We start from the raw sequence: 12,697 nt of genomic DNA, 5'->3' as shown, positions 1-12,697 counted from the left end.
CTCCTCTTATTTGCCCCGCAGTAGCACTGTCGAAAATCGCAAGGGTCATAAACTTTGCCCCACGTCAATCACAGATTTCACTCAGATCGATTTAAGCATGAATCTTGGAACAATCGCTTGGCCAGCCGATCGGATGCGTCGCCTAACACGACCATCTTCCAGTGTCCAATTACGATCACATATCAGATGTTATCATTGCAGATTATAATTGCCTCAACCCCACCAAAATTGTTGTTCAGCTGGATTATCAATCGCAAGGATTAAACGGAGTTGTACTGCATTTGAAAACTCTGAATCTGATTTGCGTTATCACCTACGCTTGGCTATGCTCGTCTGATCGCCATCGTCAACTTTCCAATCAACTGTAATCAGAATGAACGAAGAATTGAAGGAAACAAGAAAAGCGGGGTATAAAGGTGGGATACGGATGAAAAGCCTCAGTTCCGAAAGATACTCAATGGGTAGGGATAGAGGTGGGATGGTCATGGAATTAACACCCCCCTCTTTCGCAATCAGCAATCGAGTCAGCCCCAGGAGCTCAGCATTAATACCCCTTCTTCGCAAATCTCAATTAATCAAAATCAACTTGAAAAATCGTGAGCCCATCCATATTGCATCTAATTTTGAATCGGTCCAGCCACTTTCGTACATTTTACTCTTTTTCTCACTCCTTCGGTAACAGATTCAAGACTTCTTGAATATTCTCACGATAGTAACTCTCAACTCGAACGAAGTCTAAAATGCCGCCTCATAACAAAAAACCCCTTCATGTACAGCACAAGAAGCATGGCGACCATGACCATATCATGAAACGCATGGATGCATACATCAAGGCATACAAGAAAGGAGACACCGAAGCCATCATGAAATACTACCATCCGACCAACTTTGTCTACTCAGATTTCAGTATGTTCTCTCATGCCCTAACTCTCGAATGTCACTAAAGATACTTCTCCCCTTAGGTACACCCAATAATCAACTCATGGGTCTTTCGGAAGTCGAGTCGCACTATTCAAAAACCTTTTCCGACTTCTACGATCTCACAATAACCACTGCCTCGGTACATGGACACAAAGATTTCACAGCCTGGGAGTGGGAAATTACATGCAGACCAGCCATATCTCCAGAGACAGGCGAGCGACTGCCGAAAGAAAAAACAGAGTTGAAAAAATTGGTAGGTTGTACGTTGATGTGGTGGGAAGATGATTTGATTATTAGAAATCATGACTATGTGCAGTTGAAGGACATTTAGGCGGAGATTGATAAGGGGCGGACTGAAGTGTCCGTGAAGACGAGTTGGCATGCGCGTAGCGGCAAATATCATGTATGTAGTCAAGTTTTGTCTCAGTATTTGACGCGATCGCCAGGGAGAAATGCCGAATGCGGGAATGATGTTGTTACCTTGGGATTGGCTTTGTGAAATTTTACGGTACTCGGATGTACACGCGGGCGGCTGTTATGATTTATGCAATGAACATATTAAATAATGAAACATCTGATCAACACTTGTTACACGAAAACTGTTCGAAATGACTACCTGTCTATCCTACAGACCCCCCCCTTTATCACATGCTAAGGTTCTATGAACCGTAAACTAAACTCTTTGAGGAATAAGAGTATATAAGAATTCTCGGGACTATATTCAAGTTTTCGATAAGCATATTTATCAAACACATAGCGCACCTGTGTGTAATATTCTTGGAGAATTGAAGGCTTGAAGAAGAAGAGCAAGCACAAAAACTCTCTGAAATAGCTTCGAGTTTACTAATGATATCCCTTTTCACAATTACTTGAAGTATCGACGGACTTGGAAAGCAACTTCTTCGGAAAACATGCTCCCTTTGGAACCATACTGTACACTCAAAGTGGTTCTGAATTGCCATCAAAAATCAATTTAAATCACTGCCCTCGCCGCGTATCAATATAATGCTCCTCTGCTCATCTCAAATCCAGTTCCTGTCCATGAGTTTCATTTCTTCGATTCTCCATTGTAAGATCTTCTTTTACTCTAAGTATTCTACCCTTAACCTTTAGCCTCCCATCGAATCATCCCATCCCATCCCCATCCCCAAAAACTTCAAAAGCGCCACGTTCATCCCAGTAACCACAAACCAAAGCAGCCAGCTCATTCCCATAACCACCCACTCATTTGCCGAACAAATGGCATCCTCTCTCCCACACATACGGTATCCTTTTTCCCATTTCCATATCCATCCCCATCCCCAACTCTCATAAACCTCTCACAACTCATATACCAAATCAACAGCGCCGCAACAAAAACCAACTCAACACTCACCACAACATTACAAAACAACCCATCAACGCCTCCTTCAACCCCCCTTATCCCATCACCACAACAGCCACCATACATCTCGTGAGCAATCTATCCAAAACGTCGTATAGAGCCATCTGGTCTGTAGAGCAACACGACAAATAGAGCCTCAAAGACAGATATCACACATCCAGCTATCTATCAGAGTAATCTCAGAGATGAGTAAATTAAGTACAGTAGCCATACCAATCCCAGATATCTATGCTCAAAAAGCAGAAGAGATCTAACACTAATCCAACAACCTCATATAACTACACACTCCACAAGAATCCACAATGCGATATTGACCCAAAGATAGAAATGAGCTCTATGTATCTGCGCTAAGTCCATACCAGTTACATCCCGAATTTGTCGAGAGTTTCTTTTCGCGTTAGTAAATATCTATCTCTAATATTCTATCTGCTAGGAAAAACTCACCTGTAAGAATACAGCTGCGGGATTAGAAAATACCACTGCACAGAGTGATTTATACTCAAATAATGCTCTGGCTGTTAAATCTGACTGGTAGTTATTAGGATTAATATATGCTACACTGATGGTAGCACCAAGATAGATGAACTTGGTAGATTTTCATAATGATATTGCTACTTGTTGCACATCCATATGTTAGACGAAGAGAGTTTCGCGACGAATCTAGAATTGAGGAAGAATCTTGAGGTTCACTGTCAACCACTACATTGCACTAAACTTCATCTGATTCGAATACTTCGACTCGAGACTGTTGTTTGTAGTTTCGGCTAAAGAAAAATGGGTTCCAGGTTGATCTATATTTGACCATTTGAGGACTTCTCAGGAGAAGTGATTTTCCATATATCCTCTGGAAATACGAGAGTCATATTTCAAGTTTGTACAATCCCATATGAAAATGTAAAGTCTCTCCAGAGACTTCATCAAGCGCAGTCATGTTTTATTATCTGATCTGATCCCTGGATATCACTGGATTCACATTACCAAAGTAATACATGGTAAGACGACATTACCGAGCGTGTTAGCTTCAGCTCATACCCTACCGACCTGAGCCTCTCTCCTTTTCTATGCCACCTCGTCGAAGATGTGAACATGTATTGGTCATTCATCACTAGATAAACACTACACGGTGCAACTTTCAGCATCCAACTTTCTTCCTTGCGACATAACAAATGTAAAAATAACACTGTCCCGTTTCTTCACGTAGAAGCAAAGCCTCCTGAGTACCCACACTGCAATCTAACGCCAACGATCTATCCTCTATCAACAAAATAGTAATAGGGCTTGAACCACCCCATCTCTATTCCATACCTACCGAAAGCCATAGATTCAGAACATCAGATTGAAGATCCCATTTCCACCATCAGCAATCCACCATCAGCAATCCAGCGATCAAAACCTTCAAATACAAGCCCGCCAATGACCAGCCCATCTATCTACCTCCTGCGAATACAAACCCGCAAAGTATCAATTACACTAGATCCTCAGACAAGCCAGTTCGAAAACGAAAACCCCTATACTATTTTTCGAGCGTCGAAATCACCCGCGAGAAACATATTCCCGCGTATGACGTGGAGAGAAAGATATTTGAAATACTTGTATCTGCTATGATGGAAAATTTCTCCTTATTTTTCTTTCTGGATCGGAACGCGACGAGTTTTTCAGGAAGTGTCATGACAGTGGGAAGAATGAATGTTTCAAAAACTATAGTAGAGAGAAGAAGCGAATTTGCTAATAATGTAATATGATGAGATTGAATATATGCTGGCAAGAAAGCGCGAGCAGATTAAGTACGGAGGATATGATATAATAGTAAAAAATTAAATGAAGCAAGCATCCTGCGTTAAAACTTAAAAGTAGCTAGGAGTCTTGGAACCAATTTCTTCGTTATATATCTACTTCCGCAGACTTTCGGGGTGACTGGGTGGGAGATTTGCATAGTCATTGAACGTTTGTGATATAGATATAGCTCGTAATCTAGTGTCACCTGCACGCATGGGAAATATAACTTTATAAATGCGCTTTCGATAAAGTAAGGTCACCTCTCATATAAAGAAGTATCATTGCAATTTTCTGAATCATCTTCTGGCGTGGAGATAATGCTCCTATCTATTGCTTATGTTAGGTACAGAGATGATACATCCCAAAATTAGCGATAAGTACCTAGTATCACTCTCACTCACTATTCTCTTCCGTGATTCAAGACAAGGAGAAATATCGAGAAAACAGGAGTACTAATATAATGCCATGAATGGTAGTATAAATCCATGAGCTCTCATCAACCGTGACGCTTATCAAACGTGAAAGAAAGAAGCTGGAGAAATTCAGACCCAGAAAAAAAGCATCTAGGATATCCGAGATAGATGAGATGATCTGACGATACTGCCATTTGCAAGTGAAGATTGATGTTGAGAGATGGCTGCGATAGCTACGATGAGCTATTCTTGTCAGTTTTCTAATACTACCTACTATCGACATGAATATTTTGACTTACTTTTTCCCATTCCATACCAGACGTGAGCAACGCAATGGTAATCAACGAGGGTGATACAGTCAATCGAGCTGATATGATAGCAGCATTGTCAATGGATTCGTCGGGGCCAAATTCGAGGATAAAGAGGCCACTGATGAATGCTGCAATGTTGAAAGTAATATCATGCAATTCTGTCATATTTATAGATGTTCAGATATGAGTTGTATCTTTGAAGAAGCAAGTGTGAAGTTAGGAAATCCGGGAGAGAGGATGACATTCACCTGTGAATATTTCTCGAGAGGATATATAACAGACGAGAATTATGATGTGTGAATCTGGTTCGAGGATAGATCCACGTTCGTATTTAGAGCTATCACTTGAAAAGAGAGAAGAATAGTTTGAGACTCAAGAAAACTTTGAAGTAAAATAGGTATAGTCAGATCTTGTGGAACAACGTACCACATACAGGGAGTCATACAAGTCCCATAAGGGGTGAGAGGCATATCAATGTAGTATTCTATGTTATGCGGTAAAATATGTATGACCTCACTTACCCGGATATTGAGATGGGCAAATAAATAAACTCCGATTCTCTCAATACCCTGCGCCACCAAAGAACAAAATGAACCTCTATCATCAACTTCATAAAAAGAGGGATTGTATTCATACAGCCAAGGAAGCTCCATCATGATAGAAACCATTGCAATAATGTTAAGTGCCCAATGCTTAAATCCAAACTTCCTTTGCGTGAAATCCTAATTTGGAGACGAAAGCTTATCGAAACCTGACCTTGCTAGCCAACTTCCCCTCTAAAGATCATCTCCCACAAAACGTTTCCTCACCTCAAACGCCCGCTTTAGCAGCAGGAATATCCAAACTCCAATCAATAACTGCATCTTCCCCATGGTGCTCAGTTAACCACTCATTCGTCTTCTTAAAATGCCCACAATCAAACCATCCCCTACTCGCACTCAAGGGACTAGGATGCACACTCATCAAAACACAATGTTTCTTTCTATCCACTTTCGCAACTCTTTTTCCTGCAGGACTTCCCCACGCCAAGAATACCACTCCTTTATTTCTCTTCAGAGCAACTGTATCGATAACTTTTTGAGTAAATCTTTCCCAGCCGTGGTTTGCATGGGAATTGGCTTGGTGAGCTCGGACTGTAAGACATGTGTTGATGAGAAGGACGCCGCGATCTGCCCAGGGAGTAAGGAGACCACCATTATTTGGAGGAGGTTTGAAGTCTGGATAATCTTTTGCGAGAGCCTTAAAAATGTTCTTGAGTGAAGGTGGAGCCGGTGTAGGAGCGCGGACGGAGAAACAGAGACCATGAGCTTGATTAAAGTTGTGGTATGGATCTTGGCCAATTATTACTGCTTTAACGGTGTTAAAAGGTGTATGCCTTGACCTATTCATTGTTTTGATTAGCTGTTTGTTACTTGAGTGCCATTGAACGATTGAATGAAGGCAAGAATGTAAATACCAAGAGTATACATCCTCCATCGGTGGAAATATCTTATCCTTTCCCTCCAATTCCTTCTTCAGAAACTTCTTTAATTCCAGAAACTCTTTCCCTACAATCTCATCTTTTAATACCGCCAACCAGCTCTCATGTAGAGTTTCAACCTCCAATTTCAACAAATCTTTCTGTTCTTCTGTCAATGTAGCTATCCATTTTTCCTTGTTGAATTTGAATGCTGCTGGCGCTGGTGCAGTAGAATCTGTAGAGTTACCAGTTCCTTTGGTACTTGAGGAGACAGTTTTTGGTGGTCCGAAGAACGAAGTAATTGATCCGTTTGCTTTAGGTTTTTTGGCGTCGTTGGTAGGATTTGTGGTTGCTTTGCGTTTGAGAGACATGATGGGAATTGGAGAAAAAGGTCGATGGCGAAAAAGGAGTAGTGTAGACACTCTGATAGAGGTATTAAGTAAATAAAGGTTCGTTTGAATGGAATATATGAAGGACAAAGTCAGCTCTATAGAATCTGGAATATTGAGAAAGTTTGAATTTCCCAAATCTATGATGCAAGTTTCGCGTCAGAGCACCTTGAGACGCGTAAAGTTGCTTTACTGGGGTACGCGGTATCAGCGCTCTCAGAGCCAAACGAAAGTCTGGGGTAAATACGGGTCGGGGTCGGGGTCGGGTCGTAGTCTTCACTCATTATTCTCTCAATCATTCTTCTCTCAATCATTCTTCTCTCAATCATTCTTCTCTCAATCATTCTTCTCTCAATCATTCTTTCACTCAAATCATGAATTGATATTGCTTCTTGCTCTTCGGTTTTCAAACTGTGGGTATATTAATCTCGCTCAAGTTATCTTAGTTTCTAGGATCTCTAATACTATACAAAATTCCGGATACCTGCTCAAAATCGCTATGCTTCTAAACGCTTGGTATTACAATTCCGTGTTCCTTTTATGCGCCAAACCAACCTTCCATCCGTCCAGAAGAGGGGAGAATTCATGTCATCACTCGGTTCCTCGCTTTAATTCCGCTTTCTCATTCACACTCCTGAATGCTCTCTTCCCTACTTCATAACAACTGATCATAATTGCACATGCTGGAGCAACCTTGAGAGTCCTGGCGACCCATCCTTTCCATAAACCTCCGAGTCCTTCTTCTTTGAAGATGTGCATAAGAAACCTTGGCATGGATTGTTCTTCAGGTGCTAAAATCTTTTCAACTCCAGCAGGTGTTTTCCCTGGTTCCTGGAAGATTTGTTGACGTGTCTTTCCAACATCGAAAGGCATAGTCAAAATAGAAGCAACTGCTCCAGATGACGCCCCAGCAATAAAACTATCCAGGAATGTCGCCGAGTGATTCTCTCGACTTTGTGATCTGGTACGTATTTGACCCCTAGAAGTATTCCGATCATATGTTCTCCCACGACCCCGCTCTCGTGCATCTGTCAAAGCCCCTCTTATGGATTCATAACCCCACCAGTAAATTCCAGAAAATGGAACATCCCTCCAAAGTGTTAAAGTTAATCCTCGCCACAAAGATGTATAGCCGTGAAGTGAAACCATTTCGCCGACACTCTTCACAGTTTCAGAGAAATGTGTTCCTCCAGTGGCTTGACTAGCTTGCATTCTCGTTCTAAACATTTCGATCGGGCTGACAACTGCAGCGGCTATAGTCCTGGCGGATGCGCCAGCAGCAAGAGGGGCATAATTGTCATTGAACATTCGATTTATAGGACTTTGGTTGTTGAATCGTAACCAGTCATATCCCGTAAAGTATATTATGTTTGAAGGAACTGTCATGAGCAAAGTAGGTGACAATCCTCGCCATAAAGTTGTAACCCCTTCATTCCGCGCAATCTTTCTCATCCCGTCGAAAGTTGAATTGAAGGTTTTTTTTTGTGTTTCTTCAACGGCACATCCAACACCCTCCATTGCGCTTATTCTAGGCGCAGCCATGCAACCATCGCTCGTTGTGCCGCTGGTGAAGAAAACTTCTCGACAACATGCTGTTATTCCTAGATTTGGTGGTAATGTACCGAAAGTTTGAGGGGAGGCCAGAGTAGCTTTTCGAATAGCTGTCAGAGGAGATTGGGAAGGTTGTGACTGTAGACGGACTCTAACGACATCCAAAGGAGTAACTACAGTAGAAGTGTTAGTTGAAACTTGTTATAGATTTCAAATGCTGGGTGGCGTGCGTACCTAATAATGACGTTAATAGACTTCCAGACATTGCCGAGATCATCTTTTGAGATGCCGTGATCTCAATATCGACATCATCGTTATCGCCAGTCATGGCTACAGTTCCTGATTCTCCAGGTATTGGATCATCTCCGTGTATTCTGTCATGTCCTAAATGTTCGGATTCAAAAGTTGTTGGGATTCGGTCCCCCACAGATGAAGGGCGACTATCCCAAAGGCCGGACATAAAAGATTTTGTTTGAGTGGAATGACGTCGAATTGACGAGTAATCTTGAGCAATTGCGACGTGAGAGTTTTCTAAGAGGATTGAAGAAGAAAATCGATTATTCACGTTAACGTTGTTGAATCATGTATGGTTGTTGTATTTGTATAACTTCAAATAATGGCTTAAATTCGACTGATCATCATGATGTAAATGGAATACCTAATGAGTCGTTCATTTTTCACTTTAATATAATTAAGTAAGTAACTGGTAGAACGGTGGAATTGAATAGACCGAAAACTTAATTCCTCCCGCCTTCGATCTGAGAGTTCTCCACTGATCAAAGAAAAAATTGGGAGCGATAACGGATCTTGCGGCGATAAGAGGTGTGGGTGGTAATTATGTCAGCGGCGATAGATGGCGTCGCGTCAGACCGAGGAATTATTCATAGGTAACTACTACGTATTTACTTGAATCTCATACTAATATATGGTGAATAGCAAGATCTTTCCCTAGTATCTACCTATCTATCTCTCTCACTCTCTCCAATATATCATACACCGATCATTCTAAATTGTACAATATGGAAGACTCGAATCCCGAATTGGAAACATTCCGCAAACAATGGCAGGAAGAAGTGACTAGACGGTCAAATGTTGCCCAGGCACATCCTCCAACCCAAGCGGCTGGGCCATCTAACGTACCACAAAGAGCTCCACGGACCAAACATGTTCACGAGAATACTAAAACTGGAGATGAGGATATCGTTGAGCCTCAAACAGTACACTTTGACGGACCAAGTGGCGCCGTTGGTGCAGGAGAAGAAGATGAATTCTATCCATACGGTAAGAAGAATGGCAATAGTGAGCCCCAATCAGCTTTGGAACACTACGAAAAAGCGGTAGAGAGGGAAGGTCAAGGTAGCTTAGGAGACAGTCTTGATCTCTACCGCAAAGCATTTCGAGTAAGTTTGGCTCCAAATATATTAAACCTACAAGACTCTTGCTGATTATCATAAGCTTGATGATCAAGTCGATCGAAAATATAAGAACAAACATTTCCCACCATCTGCCTTCCCACCGAAACCTACAAACACAAATCCATCCAATGCATCTGCCACAGTGCCCAATACCGCACACCACTCACCAGATGGGCCCCCACAGACTATTAAACAATTGATCGAAAGTTTTTCGGATTTATCAATTGAACCATCGCCACCAGAAATTGAAGGGACACCGGCTCCTCCATGTCCAATTGCAGATGTACCTGATGAAATCCTATTACAAATATTCAAAGAAGTAGCAATTAGGGATGTGGCTGACCTTGCACGAATCACACAAGTATGCAAACGCATGGCATATCTTGTAGCGACGGGAGAACAAATCTGGAAAAGGATATGTCTTGGCTCAGAATTCGGATTCGAAGCAATGCATTATCAATGGCAGACAGAAGTCACAGGAGAGCTTCTTGAAGTCGAGCCTCAATTACTTTTGCCCTCGGAAGACTCGGGTGAAGAGTCTGTTCCATCAATGCCTCTCAGTGACGATACCATCACCCATTCCCTACTCCAATCAACTTATTATTCATCCTGGAAACAAATGTTCCGCTTACGTCCCCGCATTCGTTTCAATGGCTGCTATATAAGCACCGTGAACTATATTCGACCTGGGCAAGCCTCCCCTTCAGCGGTAGCTTGGAATTCTCCAGTCCACATTGTTACCTATTACCGCTACCTTCGTTTCTATCGCGATGGCACATTAATCTCTCTTTTGACCACCACCGAACCTAGCGATGTCGTTCACCATTTGACAAAAGAACTTCTTGAATATCACAGGAGAAACCAATCTTCTCATCTCCCTTCTTCTGTCATGAGCGACGCTCGTCGTGGACGTTGGCGTCTATCCTCTATCAATGATCCTCCTTCGCTAGATGTAGATGCTGAACCCTCTTCTAAAGTTGGAGGATCAGAGGGTACGTTATATGTGGAAACAGAAGGAGTTCATGAAAAATACTTCTATAGAATGGAATTGAAGATGACTAGTGCAGGGAAAACAGTCAAAAATAACAAATTGGCTTGGAATGGATTCTGGAATTATAACCGCCTAACGGATGACTGGGGAGTGTTCACATTGAGGAACGATAAAGCTTTCTTTTGGAGTAGAGTAAAGAGTTATGGAATGGGCGCATGACGCATTGAAGATATTGAACGCAGTTTTCATGATTTTTAGAAGAGCGAGTTTGGATAATAGAAAGACAATGATTAGATGTTACGGTCAGCATCGGAATGAGTATCAACTCACAGCAAGATGCCGATATTACGATATGACATGATCTCGACGAGTAATGATTATGGCACTGGAATTGAACAGAATAGAACATCCATAGATGTACAGAGACAGAAAATAGAAGACGATATCAAGTAGGTGATTATATTCATACTCAATCTTGTCCTTTATAACGCATAGATTTATGCCAAGCAAGGCAAGCTTGCATATTCAGAAAGTAAGATTACAATGCGCATAGGTACATATTTAAGTATCGGATGTTGAACACCAATACCAATTAATGATCAATCCTCAAAACCTTACATAAACCAATTCTGTGACTTAACGGTTTAGCCCCATAGCCCATCTCATCTCCACAAGTGAAGATTCTCCATCAAATAACCCAAACCCAAACTCTAGAACAATGGATATCATGCCTCGAACGTGCATCGTGCTTACTCGTACTCTCACTCGCTTTATTTAATGATTTCTCCGAATCATCGCCGGATAAAGGAATCACGTGTCGCTATGACTACAAACTTCCCCAAAGACCCACTAAGGGTAGTGAGCATAAAAGTGGTCAAAAAGAGTCATCGGCTTTGAGAAAGGTTGAATGTATTTTAATGGCGAGCAGGTTGTCTACTAAGTCGACATTATTGTTGAATACTACATCTGTACACTCAATTCGATCCATTTGCTCCGCTCGCGAAGTCATCTCCCAAGCAAGGGTCTTCTCCCTTTCCTCCACCACAACCGAGCCTTTAAAAAATTTCAATCCTCCACAACATCGCCATCTGGCCTCACCAATCTCCAAACTCTCTCAACTCGGAACCCAACCTTCCGTTCGAAATTTCTCAAGCTCTCCACGTTCATCTTTCGCAAAGGCTTCCGCGAAGAAATCAGTCAAGATGGTTAAAGCAGATGAATACATCCTGACTCTTTCCTGTCCCGATCGTCCAGGTATCGTCCATGCAGTCACGGGATTCCTCTCCCAGCACAATCTCAACATTGTTGATTCGCAACAATATGGAGATCCGACTTCCCTCCGTTTCTTCATGAGAGTGCATTTTGGTCCTCCTGCATCATCCACCTCGGACGGCTCAGCCACGAAACTGAGTCTCGAGGAATTAAAGAGTGCTTTCGAAACCATCGCTCAGGAAATGAGTATGGATTTCCAACTCTCATCCCTGGCTACCAAACCTCGCGTTCTCATCATGGTTTCGAAAATCGGTCATTGTCTTAATGATTTACTTTTCCGTCAGAGTATCCAACAATTGGGTATCGAAGTCCCCCTCATCGTATCCAATCATCCGGATTTCGAACCCCTGGCCAATACCTACAAGATTCCCTTCCATCATCTCCCTGTTAGCGCTGCGACCAAAGCCGAGCAGGAGGGCAAGATCTTGGAATTGGTCAAGGAGCACAATATCGATCTGATTGTCCTGGCGAGATACATGCAGGTTTTGAGTCCTACGCTCTGCACGGCGATGAGCGGGAAAATTATCAATATCCATCATTCTTTCCTGCCGTCGTTCAAGGGCGCGAAACCATATCATCAGGCGTATGATCGCGGTGTAAAGATTATTGGGGCCACGGCACATTTTGTCACGAGCGATTTGGATGAGGGTCCGATTATTGAGCAGAATGTGGTGAGGGTGGGTCATGGATTGAGTCCCAAGGAGTTGACGGTCGAGGGAAGTAATGTGGAGAGTAATGTTTTGGCGACGGCGGTGAAGTGGGTTACGGAGAGAAGGGTTTTGTTGAATGGTCATAAGACGGTGGTTTTTAATTAG

At 42.3% G+C, this 12,697-nt stretch overlaps 7 protein-coding genes across 7 annotated transcripts; 3 read left to right on the top strand and 4 right to left on the bottom strand.

Moving 5' to 3' along the window:
- Nucleotides 1–740: 740 nt before the first annotated feature.
- EAE98_001363 (uncharacterized protein) lies at nucleotides 741–1,252 on the top strand (the record flags this gene model as incomplete). Its single annotated transcript, XM_038948982.1, has 2 exons — nucleotides 741–906; nucleotides 963–1,252. 2 exons carry the CDS (start codon nucleotides 741–743, stop codon nucleotides 1,250–1,252), a joined length of 456 nt encoding a protein of 151 aa, XP_038815248.1.
- Nucleotides 1,253–2,441: 1,189 nt separating this feature from the next.
- On the bottom strand, nucleotides 2,442–3,168 carry EAE98_001362 (uncharacterized protein; the record flags this gene model as incomplete). The annotated part of the gene is given in 5 exon segments (XM_038948981.1): nucleotides 2,442–2,531; nucleotides 2,588–2,713; nucleotides 2,750–2,890; nucleotides 3,021–3,149; nucleotides 3,160–3,168. The coding sequence occupies 5 exon segments, from the start codon at nucleotides 3,166–3,168 to the stop codon at nucleotides 2,442–2,444; spliced, it is 495 nt and encodes a 164-aa protein (XP_038815247.1).
- A 1,476-nt stretch (nucleotides 3,169–4,644) lies between these two features.
- Nucleotides 4,645–4,970, bottom strand: EAE98_001361 (uncharacterized protein; the record flags this gene model as incomplete). Its single annotated transcript, XM_038948980.1, has 2 exons — nucleotides 4,645–4,737; nucleotides 4,794–4,970. The coding sequence occupies 2 exons, from the start codon at nucleotides 4,968–4,970 to the stop codon at nucleotides 4,645–4,647; spliced, it is 270 nt and encodes an 89-aa protein (XP_038815246.1).
- Nucleotides 4,971–5,615: 645 nt separating this feature from the next.
- Nucleotides 5,616–6,635, bottom strand: EAE98_001360 (uncharacterized protein; the record flags this gene model as incomplete). Its single annotated transcript, XM_038948979.1, has 2 exons — nucleotides 5,616–6,186; nucleotides 6,262–6,635. 2 exons carry the CDS (start codon nucleotides 6,633–6,635, stop codon nucleotides 5,616–5,618), a joined length of 945 nt encoding a protein of 314 aa, XP_038815245.1.
- Nucleotides 6,636–7,052: 417 nt separating this feature from the next.
- EAE98_001359 (uncharacterized protein) lies at nucleotides 7,053–8,971 on the bottom strand. The gene is made up of 2 exons (XM_038948978.1): nucleotides 8,439–8,971; nucleotides 7,053–8,377 (listed from the first exon to the last, which is right to left on the bottom strand). The coding sequence occupies exons 1-2, from the start codon at nucleotides 8,662–8,664 to the stop codon at nucleotides 7,245–7,247; spliced, it is 1,359 nt and encodes a 452-aa protein (XP_038815244.1). The 5' UTR covers nucleotides 8,665–8,971; the 3' UTR covers nucleotides 7,053–7,244.
- Nucleotides 8,972–9,223: 252 nt separating this feature from the next.
- On the top strand, nucleotides 9,224–10,829 carry EAE98_001358 (uncharacterized protein; the record flags this gene model as incomplete). The annotated part of the gene is made up of 2 exons (XM_038948977.1): nucleotides 9,224–9,604; nucleotides 9,660–10,829. The coding sequence occupies 2 exons, from the start codon at nucleotides 9,224–9,226 to the stop codon at nucleotides 10,827–10,829; spliced, it is 1,551 nt and encodes a 516-aa protein (XP_038815243.1).
- A 698-nt stretch (nucleotides 10,830–11,527) lies between these two features.
- On the top strand, nucleotides 11,528–12,697 carry EAE98_001357 (uncharacterized protein; the record flags this gene model as incomplete). Its single annotated transcript, XM_038948976.1, has 1 exon — nucleotides 11,528–12,697. The coding sequence occupies one exon, from the start codon at nucleotides 11,528–11,530 to the stop codon at nucleotides 12,695–12,697; it is 1,170 nt and encodes a 389-aa protein (XP_038815242.1).

Source organism: Botrytis deweyae (assembly GCF_014898535.1).
Source record: "Botrytis deweyae strain B1 chromosome Unknown BDEW_002, whole genome shotgun sequence".
Taxonomy (NCBI): domain Eukaryota; kingdom Fungi; phylum Ascomycota; class Leotiomycetes; order Helotiales; family Sclerotiniaceae; genus Botrytis; species Botrytis deweyae.
The sequence above is the reverse complement of the archived record's forward strand: the minus strand, read 5'-3'. Positions and strand labels throughout refer to the sequence as shown.